This window comes from Argiope bruennichi, chromosome 1 (assembly GCF_947563725.1).
Source record: "Argiope bruennichi chromosome 1, qqArgBrue1.1, whole genome shotgun sequence".
NCBI lineage: Eukaryota > Metazoa > Arthropoda > Arachnida > Araneae > Araneidae > Argiope > Argiope bruennichi.
In genome coordinates this window covers 56,414,028-56,430,693 of record NC_079151.1, presented here as the reverse complement: position 1 = coordinate 56,430,693, position 16,666 = coordinate 56,414,028, and the positions used below count along the sequence as shown (strand labels likewise).

The following is a 16,666-nucleotide window of genomic DNA, read 5'->3' as shown; positions in this document are numbered from 1 at the left end:
AAAAACAAGCCCATGAACAGGAAATAAAAGAAAAATATCACCGAAAATAGGAATTGGAATCATCTTGAATGGCAGGTTTGACAATATTGAGAGGCATTTGATTCATTAAAATTCAATACGCAAAGTCATGGGATCACTCAAGGCGAATCGAGACTTTATAAATTACTGTAAAAGATAAATCATACTTTTTTATCGCATAATTTGTATATATTCCGCCTTTTGGCTAAATTCTTCGACACGGAAGCCCCCAAGCTTACCTTATTTGGTTTTTACACTGATATCGAACGAATTGTAATGGCAATGTTGTGTCAGAAAAAAAATATTTAAATTGTAAATGAAATTGGCTGCAATTACTTTCTATATAATAATGTTTGTTTTGCATGAGGATACATTGGAACAACTTATTGATAGATAAGCAGATAAATAGTTCCAATGTATCACCCAAGTGGTTTTATTCGCAATTATTTTTGTTTCATTCTAAAATAACCAAGGGTTCGTACGGGTGAAATAAATCAATATTTGATAACTATAAGATGACTTTTCATTTTGGCAGTTCCATGAAGTGCTTATTTTTTCATATACTAAATGCACAAAAAGAAACCAAGGTAATTGTCAAAAAAAAAAAAAAAAAAAAAATGAATACAGATTTTGAGAAATGTCTATTTTTTAAACCTCTCTGAATTGGTTTAATTTAGTTTAGATATATTAATGTCCCGTTGTAAAGCAACACTAGGGCTATTTTGGGACGGACCTCGTCATTTTGAACCGCAGTCAGATGACGAGGACGACATCTAAGCTGGCACCACCTCCCTGAGTTGGAACAACACAGAAAGGACAAAGATATGCAAAACAGTTTGAGTATGCTCGTTGAGGTTTTTCAGAAAAATATTCCGTTTCTTAATTATCGCATTTTGCATGAAAATATACAGCTTGACAAAGGGTTAATCCCTTGACGAATTTGGTTCAGAATTTGATATTATTCACTAGATTCCCTTAAGTTGCAAAATCTTATCTATTTAGCTGTTTATATTTACAGGTATCATGATAACTTGCACTCAGACAAACAGATTTTCTGTGAATGGATTTCATTAAAAATCTGACAGAAATTTACAAAATTGGTGTAAAGACTACATATCAAATTTCATCCTTTTAGTTCAAAGAATTTCGAAATTCACAGTCATATTTAAATTCAAAAATATGTTTCTCGGCCCCAGGAAATTCTAAAATATGAAAATGCATCAAAATCTTAAGTAGGAATAGTTTTGATAATTACTATACGCTTACAATGTTACATCTTCGTAAATAAAAAAGTAAGAAACAATATTCTGAAAACTAGTAGCCTTCGGTGACCAGCTTGTTAGCCTAGAATGATTTTTTTAAGCTGTTAAATATTAATTTTAAATGCAATTTTTTTAATAAAAAAATCATTATTTATTTTATAAGATGGAAAAGCATGAACTTAACTGAATAAATCAAACCAATTATAAAACGTGCAAATTAGAAAGTGTATATACTACGGAATAAAAACAAAGGTGAAAATCCGACTAAAGAATTAATGACCAAAAAAAAACTCTTTTTTTTTTTTTTTTAAATCTATAATTCAACATTGGCAAAAGCACATAATTGAATATCTTATGGAGGAGTTTAAATTTCATCATAACATTAAAAATTGTTACATATATTTGTAACAATAGTTTATAATACTTAAAAAATCATTGAAAATAAAGAAAACATTGCACAAAGATGAAATTGATAGACTATAAAAGACAATGTTTGAGTTTTGAGACAAAAACCAATTTTGTGAGGTCAGAGTTTTGGAAGATACGGTAATCACTTTCCATTGGTTAGTCAGCAATTAACAATCTGTCAATGATTAAGTCTACTTTTCGCGACTTTGTTTGGCGCCAAGTTCTTAATTTCTCTTACATCTTCTTTCCTATGAGAGAATAAAGCTTTTGGTGAGCCCTATCCAAAGCATTTCTAATAATATTTTGAAGCTCCATCAATTAGAGAAGCATTGAATTAACTGCAGCTGGAAAAAACGTTCAATGAAACAATCTCAAACGTTAGCATAGTTACTGTTTACATTTGATTGTTGCCATTCGATAATAAGTAATAAGAGCGATTTCTGTGCTACGTACGTTAAAGTTTTATATATAAACAATGACTTTTCATTGACTTACTTTTGGAAAGCTTTCTTAACCAAAATACCAGTTGTATCCAAATATATTTTGAAAGCATAATTGTGAAAAATGCCAGTTTTTGATACTGGTTCACACATAATAATTTGAAAGGCCAAATTTCTATTCTATAATCTCCATTCTATTATGGATTCCACTTTAGATTCTTACAGATATCAGATGAATATGGTAAAGATGAAAGATGGGCAATTAGCTACGAATGTTTGATGAAAATGAACTGTGATAAAGAACTTTATGATAAAATTGTCATTCCAAACATTTTACAAATATCTTCTCATATTTTTAACTGAATTCGATAACGAAACACATTTTTTTACAAAACACACACACTATCATTCTCTCTTTCTCTCACACACACAAAAACGAATGCTAAAAATAACACGAATACCAAAAAAAAAAAAATTTCAAGAATTCTGTACGAACACAAAACGTGTAAGCGTCGAAACCTTTATATTCAAATTAAGTATCAACCGAAACTCATGCTAACAAATAACCTGGCATTACCTTCTATCAGTTTCATTTTTTTATCTCAGTTTTTAATTCCACAAAGAATATAGTCATTGTATTTGTAAATCCAGTCCATATCTGAAGTACAAAAAGTTGAGTAGCACTTTTGCTATAATGCTATTTCAAGCGCAGCTTAAAAAAAGTTGTATGCCGAGACAATGAAGCTATCTTGATTTCAAATGCAGAATTTGTTATCTCGATTTCCGCAACTTTCGCAGTTACTTCCACAGATGATATTTTTCTCGGATCATTGAAAAAATGAATAATGAATTAGATGTAACAATCGTTTTATCTTCATTTCCTTGGGATAATGTTCGGCGCTTTCAGTCAAAAACGAAACTTCCTTTAACCTAACAACTATCATCCTCACTAGGTCGGCTGATCCCTATCTGGCTTATAGCCTTTTAAAGAGCTTTCGATTTCCCCATAATTTTGATAACACAAGATGTTCTGAATTTAGCTTTCAAAATGTAATCATTACATTAATTTTGGCTGTATACTTAATTTTAGTAAAATATTTTTTAAATAACTTTATAACAAAAAAAAAATAAATAAATGGAAGTTTCCATAAGTATTTTTCTTTAAAAACATATTCTGATTTTCGCAGAACTTTTAAAAAGCACAGTATGTAATTTAAAACATATCAATTTGAATTTTACAAGTTAGAATTCAAAAAGTTCGAAAGAAACTGGTGATCAATTCTGTCTTTTTAAATAAACATCGAACTCGTTAATTATTAAAAATAAATCTTAATTTTTTTCCATGATAATTTTATAGATGGATCTAATCAGATTTCTAAATTATTTTTATAATGTCTAATTTTTCGTATAGATACAATATGAATGACACGTGTCAATGAACTAGAATGACAAAATGATTTAAATTTATAAACAGCTTCAAGAAAATGTTCCTGAAGCGAAGATACCAATAATAATTTCAAAGATTTATTTTGGTTTACATTATTACCTTATTAAAAATCATTACCCAAAGTTCGCAAAATACTAAAACACCGGAAGAAAAAAAATTGAAATGATGTTTTGAAATAATTAGTTAATTACACGCCAACAGCTTTTTAAAAAAATCGTTTGGTGAAAAAATCCGAAGCATCTAGAAGAACTAGAAGAAAATCTAGTTCGCAAAGATTTTTCATAAAGAACAAGAAAACTTTCCATAAATAAATTTCGCAGATATATCTTTCTTTCTTTTTCTTTTTAAAGATTTTATTTATTTACTGAAATTGAGGATTCTATCCTGAAATGTATGCATAATTCTGTTGTCACCAAAATTCTTACGCATTTATTACTCTGTTTCGCTGAGAATTTTTTCGATTGTTCATTTTGAAACATCGACGTTTATTCTTTTATTTCTTTTTCATTCAATTAGATTTGAAAAATGGTAGCAATGACTGCAAAAATTTTCATAGAAAATATATTAAAGTGTATTCCAATCATTGTAATAGATGTAATATTATTTAGATAGGAATATTACAGAATTCAACATATTTCTTACATTTACGGACCATTACATAAAAAGCATTTTGATAGTACATGTAAAACATTTTCATAATATTTTGTGAATGCCATCAAGCCAACTAACAAAAATGTTTTGAGGTAGATGTTTCACAGGAAACTAACTGGTTAGTGCGTTTCTTTTAAATCTTTAAAATCTTTTCAAAAATATGTAAAACACTTTCACATTAGCATGACTCATAAAAATTTTCTCCTCTGTCAGCGGAACATTTTGCCAAGTTGTTCGTTAAAATGCACAGATTTAAAAAACAAAATTACTTTCTATGAAATTAAACATGTAAATAAATGTAACTTATCGAAACTACTGAAAAGATATTAAATTCTATTTTAATTTAATTATATATTTTTTATTGAACTTCTCTTCCAAAAAAATAATGCCATTTTAATCAAATTCTGCATTTATTTAACAATTTTCTCTTTGATGATAGGTATCAAAACAGTTCCCAAGGATAATAAAACTTTGCCTCATCTATAACATCCAACTTTTTTTTTTCTGTTAAAAGTATACGTGACACTCGATTGTGACATACCAACGACATCACGTTGATGTCACTGGCAAATAATGACCGGTTTACCAATGGCACCAACATGGTGTCCCTCCACACATTTTGTTTTTATTTCTGCCTTTCAGCCATTAATATTCCGCTTCCAGTCAATACAGCAAATAAAAGTGTAAAATTCCCTCACGATTACAGCCTAAGAGACCAAAAAGCGATAACAAAGGTGTATAAACCAGATTCTAGTCGCCTTTGGAGACCAACTAATTTGATGAAATTGTGGTTGTGTTGAATTGTGGTCATATTGAATACGTTTGAACAGTCTCAAAAATTAAAATTAAATTTAGTAGAATAAATTAAACTTCACTATACATAAAAAGACTGATACTACTATATAATAAACTTTACTACCAGTAAGAAAGCTGATAATAACATAATTGTCAGAAAGGAAGGGACGTAACACTAAGCTAAACAATAATTTTGATAATCATTGCAATTTTTACAAAACAGACAGTTTATTAAGTAGATGCCTAAAAAAGCACTATATGTAGTTTAGAGTTTTGTTACAATTAATTGATGTGTAAAGTAAAATTGACTTTTTTCGCTGTCAAATAATAGCAACAGTCAAAATATTATTTCTATACAAAACTAATAAATTGATATATTTCATTTCTTTTGCTCAGCTTTTTAATTTTTCCTTTTAATGAATTTTTTATATTCTTTGTTGTAATTTTTCTTTCTTTCTCGAATAAAAAGTGTGTATGGGGAGGGGAGCAACTAGTAATGACAACACATTAATTCTTAAAAATTAGAATAAAGAAGGTTTCGTATCATTTTTATCCACAATTAGTTTTTTTTTAATTACATTAAAAGCTGAAAAAAAAAGCCTCCAATAAAGTTGGTTTATGAACATATGAATACGGCAAGGCTATTCAGTGAAGAGATTTGTGGAAACTATGTTGGAAAAAGCAGAGAAACAATGGTTGTTCAACAATCAGTGCTGATGGAATAAAAAGAGTTTAAAAATAAAAATCAATATCCAAGACTGCTTCTTTTATTTTTCGGAATACTAATGCATTTAAACATCACTCAAAGCTTTGATGAAAGTTTCAAATCCCTACCGATCAGCGGAACCATCTTCATGGATTTTCTAATAACAAAAATAAAATTAGATTATTAAAAAAATAGCTGCCTTGGACGACCAACTGATTTCCTGGGAATACTGGTTATATTCAATTTAATATAAGTAGCTAGGATATAATTTCATGTCCATCACTCGATCACTTCATGTCTGATATTAAAACCTTGTTGTTTTAATTGTTTTACTTAAATTCTATTAATTGTGTACATGAACTTTTCTAATAAAAATAAGTCTAACGACATCATAGCGTTATTAAAAACATAAATGTCGCCATAATGTATTTTATAATTCAGTATTTGGGAACAAAATTTAGAGTACTAATATAGCAAAATTAGCTATCGGTGGTTTTTAAAAATCGTCTGATTCAATTCTTATTCTAATTTTAATTAAAAACGAACGATACAGATTTTAAACGATAAAAGGATTTTTTTATATTATAATATTTCATACAAAAAGTAGATTTTAAGCGAAAAATATTATGCAAAAAAGAATTTTAATCTCTAGCATCGCCGAATATAACAACTATGAATAAAAAATCCCTCCACCAAGCAAAAGAAATAAATGCATAAAAACTAGTTTGAGTGGGCTACGCTTTAAAAACGACGAGAAACTACTACTATTCAGGATGTCATAAAATATTTCTGCCTTGATAACAAAATGATTGATGCTACTTATTAGATATATTCTATTTAAAAATTTTCTTCTGCGGTATTTTTAGCGTTGCCAAATTATACGTCAAAGTTCGACAACGCACCGACAATCACGTAAACTATGTCTTTATCGTTATGATCCATTAACTTTGGAGCCACAGATAATTTCACACATCAAAATCTTGAAATACAACATTTCTAAATCTTCTATCGCAATCTTATCGAACACAGTTAAAAAACGGTAATTTTCGACGTCTGATTGATATTCGTTTTTTTAAAAAAACGATCCTTTCAATATTTTTGACATTTTATAATCAATTCACCAATTTTATATATTAAAACTCATATAATTTCTCAGTTTGAGCTCTTTCATAAATATAATTTTGCTATGTTTAAAATCCTAGTACACTTGTTTACATTCTGAACATCTGATATATTTTTTCCTGAAGAAATAAAGGTATAATCACTTTCTTTGGAGCTTATCATTATTTTACGGAAATTTGTTCGTTTATAAAAATTAATGGAGAAAGCAGCATTAAAAATATATATTATTAAAATTCAATAAATAATTAATTTTTTTTCCATCACTCATCATACTTTTTCACAGAAGTCGGTTGCGTCGGATAAAAATAGATTTTAGAATACCATTTAAGATCCTTCACTCTGTCAGGAAGGTAAATCGACCCTTTCAGATCCCTTATTTTGTCGAGAGAATAAATAGAACAATTTTGTGTTTAAATATATTTCTGAAATTTTAAGTATATTTTATATCAACGGATAACTAAAAAAATATACGTATAAACCCAAATTATCGGTATTCGAACTAAATATGTAAAATGGATAAAGCCGGTTCCACTACTATACGGAACATGCAATTTAACTATTGGGATTTCATAATAAATTCATTCCTCATTCTAACATTTTTCAAAAGGCCATTAAGATGGCGTAGATATGAAAAGATGAAATTTTAATAAACTTTGATTGTTACAAATTAATTGAAAGTTATATGGTTTTTAATTATAAAGCATAGAATATTACTAAAAATAATAATTAAACACTTATCATAATAGTGAGAAAAATCTTGCCATTATTACCAAATCATACAAATCCTCATTTTTTACAAATCACGCCAGGCAGATTACATTTAATTAAAATAGCTTTAATTGTCATTTGACGAACTGATAATTTATAACCACAATTCCAAGCGGTTCTAATGGAAGTGGTTCCAATTTACAGAATGTTATTTTTTCCCCCATATTTGTTTGAGGTGTTCCTTTTCAAAAATGGAAAGATAAAAACAATGAATCAGAAATCCTTTTAAGATGATTATGTAAAGAAAGAGAAAATGCTAATCAAATGAAGAAGACCCATTAGCTGAACTATCATGTCACAAGACTACAATTGCCTTTAAAAGAACAATATTGGTAGAAAATTATTTAAAGATGAGACTACCAAGTTTAAATCCGGATATTGACGCTTGTAGTAAACAAAAAGACCCACTGAGAATGCCTCCCCCCCCCCTTCATCTTGATCGCTTGTTTCTGAGTTTTCTTATATTGTGACAGTTGTAATTATTATAACGCTTCCTTTTTTCTATTCAGATTTATCTGCCAGTTCATGCTTTTACATTATATGATTTAAGTTGATGCTTCACCATCTCTTTTGCTTCTCTCAGAAGATGAGACATCAGCTATATTTGCTAGAAATAAAACTTCCCGTTCTTGATGCTAATAAAAAAATATACGAAATAATTTAATTTTACATAAAGTGATGAGAATTTCATAATAATAATACTGTTCAGTTTATTTTACTTCTTGTAATTTTTATGATAATATGAAAAATAACTTATACTGATACTCTAATATAATTTTTATTAATAATAAAGAAAAATGTGTCCGTATCTGCTGTATTGGCGCTTTACAGGCAAGGTCGGACCTACAGCTATCGGATATACTTTGGAATGTGACAAAGTGCAACTCGGAGTGATTTTTTTTTTGAAATTTTAATTATAATTTTTATAAAAATAAAGCGAAACTTTAATTTTTTCAAATATAATTTTGCAAAACAAAATTGATTTTCAAAAAATTGTCTTTTTAATAGTACATATTTGATTGTCGTGCAAATTTTTCCCGAGTTTTAGCAATTTTTTAAAAAATATTTTTGAGTAAAAAATAGATTCCATTGCTGACTTGAAATGCAAACCGGTTTCATTGTTTGTAATACATTTAATCTATTCTTGGGAGCTAAGGATGATGGATTCTGTTACATAATTGTGCAGTTTGCATGACGAATAATAAGGTAAAAGTTAGATTCTCACGAAAATTAGAATATATATTATCCAAGGAATTAGACCTCGGACAATTCTATGATATTACGGGACTCGACTGTGTTTGCATGGTCCATACACACAATGTAAAGAACAATTATAAAGTAAATGAATTAATATGGCTTTGACGTTTGTCATAATTAAGTTCATAGTGACCCCAAATAGAAACTTATTGTATTAAAAAAGAGATGCAAAACGATCATCTGTAATTTTTATTTCAGTATTACACCAGAAAGAAATTCTCATTCACAACAAACAATAATGTGTTGTTGTATAAGGATAGGAGAACAATATAACCAACAGTTTTATTTAATGAAGAGGATGTTACGATTATGTGATTATCCTTACACGATTCTTCAAACATGAATATTTGTTAAAATCAAAAGTGTAATGATTAAATAGTTAAATACAAATAGCTTACAATGATGAAATCAGCATGAAATGCCCCTTTAAACCTTATTGTAACATTTTTTTAAAGAATAGTTAACACTACAATTTATTTCATTTAAAGAGAAAACACCAGAGTATTTATATCCATTTGTAGTATTTTAAAATTAAAACAATACTTGACACCTCTTAATGACAGTGAATTATAGAAAAATATTGGTGGGCAACATGTGATTTCAAATCATTGATATTATTTTAATGCCCTGTCTTTACACTACACTAGCTAATAAATTAGAATATTTATAGTTTGAAGCTTTATTTGCTGTGATCAGGAAATTATCTGCATAGGACGAAGGTTAGTCACCAATCTAATCTATTTGGTGAAATATTTGAAAATCAGGAAGCCTTCCTTTTAAATTATTTAAGGCATCTAATGTGTCGCAGAAAAAAAAATTAAATATGCAGAATTTAAAGAATGTTTAATGCATAATTAGAATGAATACCTCTTTTTCACATCTGCATACCCCAAAAATTCATAAGATGAGAGGTATTCAACTGCCATTTCAAATTTAATTCATATTTTTAAGGGAGAAGGTAATTTATTTTGCATATGCTTCAAAAGATTCTTCAACTTCATTACTACAGTCTATTTTGCCTGCAAAAAATTGAAAACATACTGGAAATTTTCTCTAGTAAGTTCATTTTGTATCTAAATATTTTCAAAAGTTTCAACAGCAAATTTTAGATGAATTCTATTAAAAAAGTGTATGAATAGTCAATGTCAAATGAATCAAATGCATGAAATGAAAAGAGAAAGATTCAAACAAACTACTGCTTACATCAATACTTTTGTTTCTAAAATTGTTATGCTTTAACATAAAACTAATTAATAATTGCTTATCTGAGAATAAGACATTTGTGAGATCTGAAGCGAAATTTGGACATTTTTGCTTGTTGATTCCTATACAGGTTTCATATAAAGAAAATAAAAAAACCTATGTTGTTAAAATTATTAAATATAAAAACAATACTGATAATCCAAGGAAATAAAAGGATAAAATTCTTTCCTCTCTAAAAAAAAATTTGGGGAATAAATCATAATTTACAAAAAAATAAAATTGGCAGAATATGAAAAGGAATTTATTTAAAAATCAAATTTACAAAGCTGCTATCTGAAGAGAAAATATACTACCCAAATTTCAATTTTATAACAAAAAAAGACATAACAATTTATTGAGAGTAGCAGATTAAAGTATTTTTGCTGCCTTAGGTTGTGCACATGTAAACCCTCTTTTCATACAATGATTGATTTGTTTCTCTTTTCACTACATTCATAATTTAATCCACATATTAATGACTTATTTTAGAATATTTTCTTTATTTTAGCAACTTTGTGAAAAAGTATATGCTTGTAATGATTAATTTATTGATTCAAGACATCCTATTTGTAAAAATATTAGCTAAGTAGATACTTGGTATTATAAATATTGCAATAAATAAAGGAATTTAGAGACACAGGTAGGTACCTAAACACTTATACTTGAAGTGTTAATTTTACTCTGATTTACAATTTGCATAATTTGTATTTGTTGCAAATGTACTAATTTTACTATTTTGCTAATGACATCTTTATAATTAAGTTCTTTGCAGCTTCCTTTTAATCTAGTTTTTTGGACACAGTAAACTATTTATTATAAAAGCATTCAATAATGTTCTAAAAAATAATATTTATAATAAAAACAATTTAGAGTGTAAGACAACATTTGGGAGGGGGGCAAAACTTTTTAAATAAAAATTAGCTACCAGAATATTGGAAACAATAGATAAGCATTTCAAAAATGCCTAACAATTATAAAACAATGTATTAATATGAGGCATTGAAAGCCACAATGCATCAGTTCATAATTTTTGTAAAATTGAGCTGGGCATTATAGAAAAGACATATTTCTTCCCAAACCACAGTGCGTAAAATCAGCTTTAGCTTCCTTTTACTATATAGCAATATTTATCAAATCTACAATATTCTATAATCAACTTTATCTTTTTCTCAATAACTCAACATATCTGGCATATGCAATAAATAAATCGATACATTTTTCTGCCATTTAATATATAATTTCTTTAAAATCATGTTAACTAGTATGAACTTATTAGATATAACCAATACCATACAATAATATTTGAAGTCCATAAAATTCAGCACTGTAAACCTCTAAATTTTGCAAAGTTATGTATGTAAATTCTACCTGTTTAAAACTTAATCTTATCAATTTATCTTATGAACTAAAACTAACTTTGTCAAACTTAAAACTGAAAATTAAAGTAATAACTTTCTACACTCACTTTAAATCATTGTCACACCTATCATTTGTGCCTATTTAAAAATTTATATTGTAAACAAATTTATATTGCATCTTAATTTATCCAAATAAGAATGTGTTTCTTTGAAATATGGCTAAAAATTTATTAGAAATATTAATTTATAAATGTTGCTTTGCTGTTTCAATAAAAAAAATTAAATACAGTTTTAAATATAAAAAATGATCAAAAAATTAATAATATTAATATTTTTAATAGCACTCATTTTATCTCATGTAACTCCAGACATCATTTATATCTTATCTTCATCAAATAATATTCTACTAATTCAATTCATTTAATTCAACATGCTTTGCTAACATGAAAACACTGTTTGTTTAATAATAATAACAATATAAATAAATAAAATTATTTCTTTTCGTCAACTATCAAAAATCAAGCTTTCTACCTTGCATGTTATTACATTATATGATTTCACAAGCATTTTTATATATCAGGCATTTGACATAAGATAAGCATATTGTCAAGTAAAATTAATATTGGATTCTCACATAAAATATATATTTAAAAAAGCAAAACAGGGGCCAGACATATTATTGATTCATAATATAAATCTTTATTGAACTTAGTAATTACTTAAAAATCTGAGTGTGAAAATATTGAGCATATAATAAAACCTCAGCAATCTTTTAACATTAACTAGAATTTGTTAGAGTAATTCAAAAACTTTTCATGTGCGAGGCGGAAAATTTATAACGAAACTGAGAAGGTAAAAAATTATAGTCCCATAAACTGCCTTAGTTCTGAGAAGTATAAAGTCAAATGTTTCATATTAAAATTCTCATTAAAAAAAAATCTTATAACCAGGGGAAAAAAACTTTAAAATGAAATAATTTTCAAGAATTCATGCATAATCCAATGTTTGAAACATATCCAAACTTTTGAAGAAGACAGTTACACAAAAATAAACATTTCATACTAACCGCACTTTTCACTCCAAAACAAAATATTTTTAGACAGGATCATAGATAACCATCATATCTTTTTTTCAAAAAAACGTTACAAATAAAATGTCATAACCACAAAAACTGCATATAAGAGGCACAAGCACTTTATATTTTGAATTAAATATTCTGTCACCTAACACCATGCATTCAAAGAACTAAACAAGCATCCAAATAATTTGTATACAACACACCAGACTGTCACCGATTTTAAACGCTGTTGTGTTTGAGATTGTCTCATAGCTACGTAACATGCTGCGAAATCTTTCGGATACAGTTAACAGATTTGATTAAACTGAATAAACAAATGTAAGAAAAAGAATTTATAGCGGAATCATAGATTATTAATAAAATAATAAAGTGTATTTTAATATTACTTTATAACACCTATAGATGATATATGAAGAGCATTAGATGCATTTAAACTTTTCGCTTAAAAAAATAAAAAGAAAGAATATCATTGCAATATCCTTGAATAGTAAATATAATATTTATTACAATATTTACTAGGCATGATTTGCAACCAATAAATTAAAAAATATTTAAGCGTATTATAAAATTTTCCGACATTTGAAGGAAAAAAAATATTTCATTCATAGAACCTGTAACTGTATTTGAGATTTTGCGGGATATTTAAGATTTTGTTTATAAACAATAATGAGTTTCACGAGCTAATTCTTTTAAATATTTTTGAATAAGTTACTTGGTTTCATTGTTATAAATTTAAAGAAACCCGTAAAATAAAATATTTCCTATAAAAGACTCACAGAAAAGTAATATTTTAAAATACTTTAATTGTTTGTTGCTTTGTTCTGACATATTTTCTGTAATCTCACTTCCGAAATTTACTAGTTACTGAGGAATAATGAAATAAATTACAGTTAATATATTTAATATTTTAAGGTGTCGTAGTATTTTGCAAACAAGATAATCGCAACTCAGAGGCCAATTATTGCAAATAAGAGTAAATCAATCATCCACCAATTAAATATTCTTTTAAAAATATGCTTGATTATTCGTGTTTTAAATGTTGCTCTTTTTCTTATTTTTTTATTTATATAACTTCTTTAAATTTACATTCATATATGGTGAAAAGGTTTTGTATTGGTAGTTCTTTGGTTACTTTTTCTTTAAAAATGTTACTTAGAATGTCTAGAAAATTATGAACTTTCAAGAATTGTAATTTTTTGAATATTTTCTATTAATTGTAATTTTAACATATTTCTTTCCTGATGACACATTATCAAAGATTAATTCAATGTGCATTTTTTTTCTTTGTAATTATTGGTTTAAAATTTATTATTTTGCTGAATTGTTTTGTATTTTGTGGCTTAGTTGATCATTTACATCTTAAACCTCTTCCTTGGACAGTAAATAATCACAACTATCTTATTAATTACTAAATTAAATGGATAAAATGTGATAAAAAAATTTTATGCTTTAATTTTTTAGCACTTGTGTATTAATCGTATGTTACTATCAAACTTTTACCTTAAACATATTTTACTGACAAACACAATCAAGCGATTAACATTAACCTATTGTTAAGTATAATAATATGAAGCTGAATACTTTTTTTTATGCTTATAATTTGATTCTATAAAATAGAGTTATTTAAAATTATTAGAAGCTGCATTTTTTATGAATAAATACAGTAAATAAAATACAGTTCTGGAAACTTTTGAATTAATGATTACTTCCTAAATTATTTTCTTCATTTCCATTTTTTTTCTTTAAGTACTTTAGAAAAAATGTGAAATTTTAATGAATGTGCTATAAAATGTTTTTAGCGCTATCAAAATTCATGTGAATGAATGAAGAGAAATTCCTTCATATTTTTCTGTATTTTCTATACTTATTGATATTTACAGTTCCTAGTTTTTCTTGTTGATTTTTTGATTATGACAAGCTTCATTTTACATATGATGCCAATATGGTGTTTTATACAAAATATGTTTCAGTTGGGGTTTTTTTTACTGGTGATTCAATTGTTTAAGTTCAGACGTTTTCTTAATTTTTTAGCAATTTACTATGGAGACTCTTAATATCAATAAGTATCATGCTTTCTTTATAATTTCATGATTGAAATGAAATTTAGATTTAATTATTTAGCAAAAGTACAATTTATGTGCTTTGAAGACTTGTTTCTCAGATCCTAAAAGATGATGAATCGAAATGATTAGGCACTTGCAAAGTTTAAAATGTAAAAAATTCTAGAGATGAATGTATTTAGAGTTTTGATCTTCTTGTGATAGTTAGTAATGTTTAAATCCTCCCATTAGTATTGTATGGAAGTTTGGAATGTTTTAGCTCATATTTTCTATCAACTGACTGTAGTTCAGTGTTGCAAGACCCATGCCAAAATAATCCTTGTCCATTTTAAAAAGTTATATTCATCTAACTGAAACTATGCTCTATTATTTTCAGTTATATTCATCTTTATAAGGCATCCAAATAGAAAATTTGCATTGTTTTTCACTTATATCTTGGTCAATACACTATTGTAGTTGTTTATTTAACTAAGGTAAAGCCGACCACTCTACTCTTTCCCATTTATAAATGATTATTTTTCCCGATAATTTATCAAAGAGTCGCTAATAGAAATATCTGTGTTTGTATTTTTATTATATGTTCAATATATTTTGCAAATGTATGATTAAATTATCCTTTTTTATATTTAAACCTATTTACCATAATTTTTTATAAAATAATTTTAGGAATGTGGTATGGATTATGATTATGATGACTATGCATATGAGGATTTTTACGATGATTATGGAGATATTTTTCCAAATCCCACGGATTATACATTGCAAGATTTGTGGACCGATTGCTTAGTACCAACATTATATGATGGTTTCCAGTCTTGTGCAAAATTATTGTGCTGCTCTTTGCTTTTAAAGTTTTCCCTTTCATTAAGTAAGTTTAGTTACAAATTTCCTGCTGTTGTCTAATTTACTAAATATCATTTTATAATTCATAAGTTTTTATGAGCAGAAATAATTTTTTGCATGGCATATTTTAATCACAGTATATATTTTTATTCAGTAATTGATTCTTGAACCATTTAAATTTGTTTGTGTTTCAGCCTTTTTACCTGAACATGTCTTCCACCTTTCTTCAAGTTCTCTTGGTTTATACTGCTTGTACAGTTTCTTTGGTAATGAAATATTTTACATCATTGTGTTTGCCATTGTGGGATATTGCATTTTATTGCTAGCAAATAATATTTTGAAGCAGTACCAAGGAGTTGTATGTGCACTTTTTTGTTTCATATTTCTGATAATTTGGTAAGAATTTTTTTTTAATGAAACGAAACAATACTTTTTTTGCATTTTTATTTTTGTAAATTAGAACTAATTTTTATATAAAAATGTGATAAACAAAATGATTAGCTTTATTATTTATAAATTATTTTCATAACTTAATCATTATGTTTTATATATTTCTTTTTTTAACAAGTTTTATTTATACTCCTTACAGTGAATTATTTTTTGCTGACAAGAAGATGTGGCATCGTATAAGAGGTAGAAAAAGAAGAATTTATAACATAACTAATAATTAATTTATAGCAGATATTTATTAACCGTTTAGTTTTTATTTTGTTATAATATTCATTGTGATTAATATTATTCATAAATATTATCATTATTCATATTTTACTATGTATTAGAAAGTGTTTTTTTAAAATTCGGATATTTTGTTATATTTATTTATTTATTGCTTGAGTTTTCTGTAATATATATTGTTTCTTTTCTATGAGTTGGACTATGACTAGACTATATGCTAAACAGTCAACATCATCTTGCAAATTTTTACACAATGATTAATTTTGAGAGATAAATATATTTTTGTCAATATTTATTTATATGTGGCAATAGTTCCAAGCTTAAAGGTATTTATAATGCATATATTAAGGTGTTTTCATGTAAAATTATCTTTTCCCTTAGTTCACAGATGACAGATATGGTGTTAATGATTTGATGCGTTTGATTTTCTTTTTAAGTGTAGAAATGTAAGTAATGTAAGTAATGAAGTGTAGAAACTAATCTATCTAACTTAAACACTCACTTTTTCATGCTGAGACTTATCTAAAAATTTTGAA

General features: G+C 26.8%; 2 protein-coding genes across 6 annotated transcripts in view; one reads left to right on the top strand and one right to left on the bottom strand.

Moving 5' to 3' along the window:
- The window catches only part of LOC129960394 (protein prickle-like), a 236,712-nt gene extending 223,926 nt beyond the window's left edge, over positions 1-12,786 (bottom strand). The window contains exon 1 of the mRNA XM_056075976.1: positions 12,541-12,786. The gene's annotated coding sequence lies outside the window, so the exon portion shown is untranslated. The remainder of the gene's footprint in view (positions 1-12,540) is intronic.
- LOC129963723 (protein-serine O-palmitoleoyltransferase porcupine-like) overlaps positions 1-16,666 on the top strand; it is a 148,099-nt gene that overhangs the window by 120,300 nt on the left and 11,133 nt on the right. For 3 of the 5 annotated variants that reach the window (XM_056080362.1, XM_056079126.1, XM_056079529.1), the window contains 3 exons: positions 15,279-15,480; positions 15,650-15,851; positions 16,045-16,088. In XM_056080362.1, the coding sequence (XP_055936337.1) occupies positions 15,288-15,480; positions 15,650-15,851; positions 16,045-16,088 (439 nt within the window). In that variant the 5' untranslated portion in view covers positions 15,279-15,287. Of the gene's footprint in view, positions 1-13,193; positions 13,335-15,278; positions 15,481-15,649; positions 15,852-16,044; positions 16,089-16,666 lie in introns of those variants that run through there. The other 2 variants (XM_056078639.1, XM_056081049.1) reach the window with 2 other exon arrangements.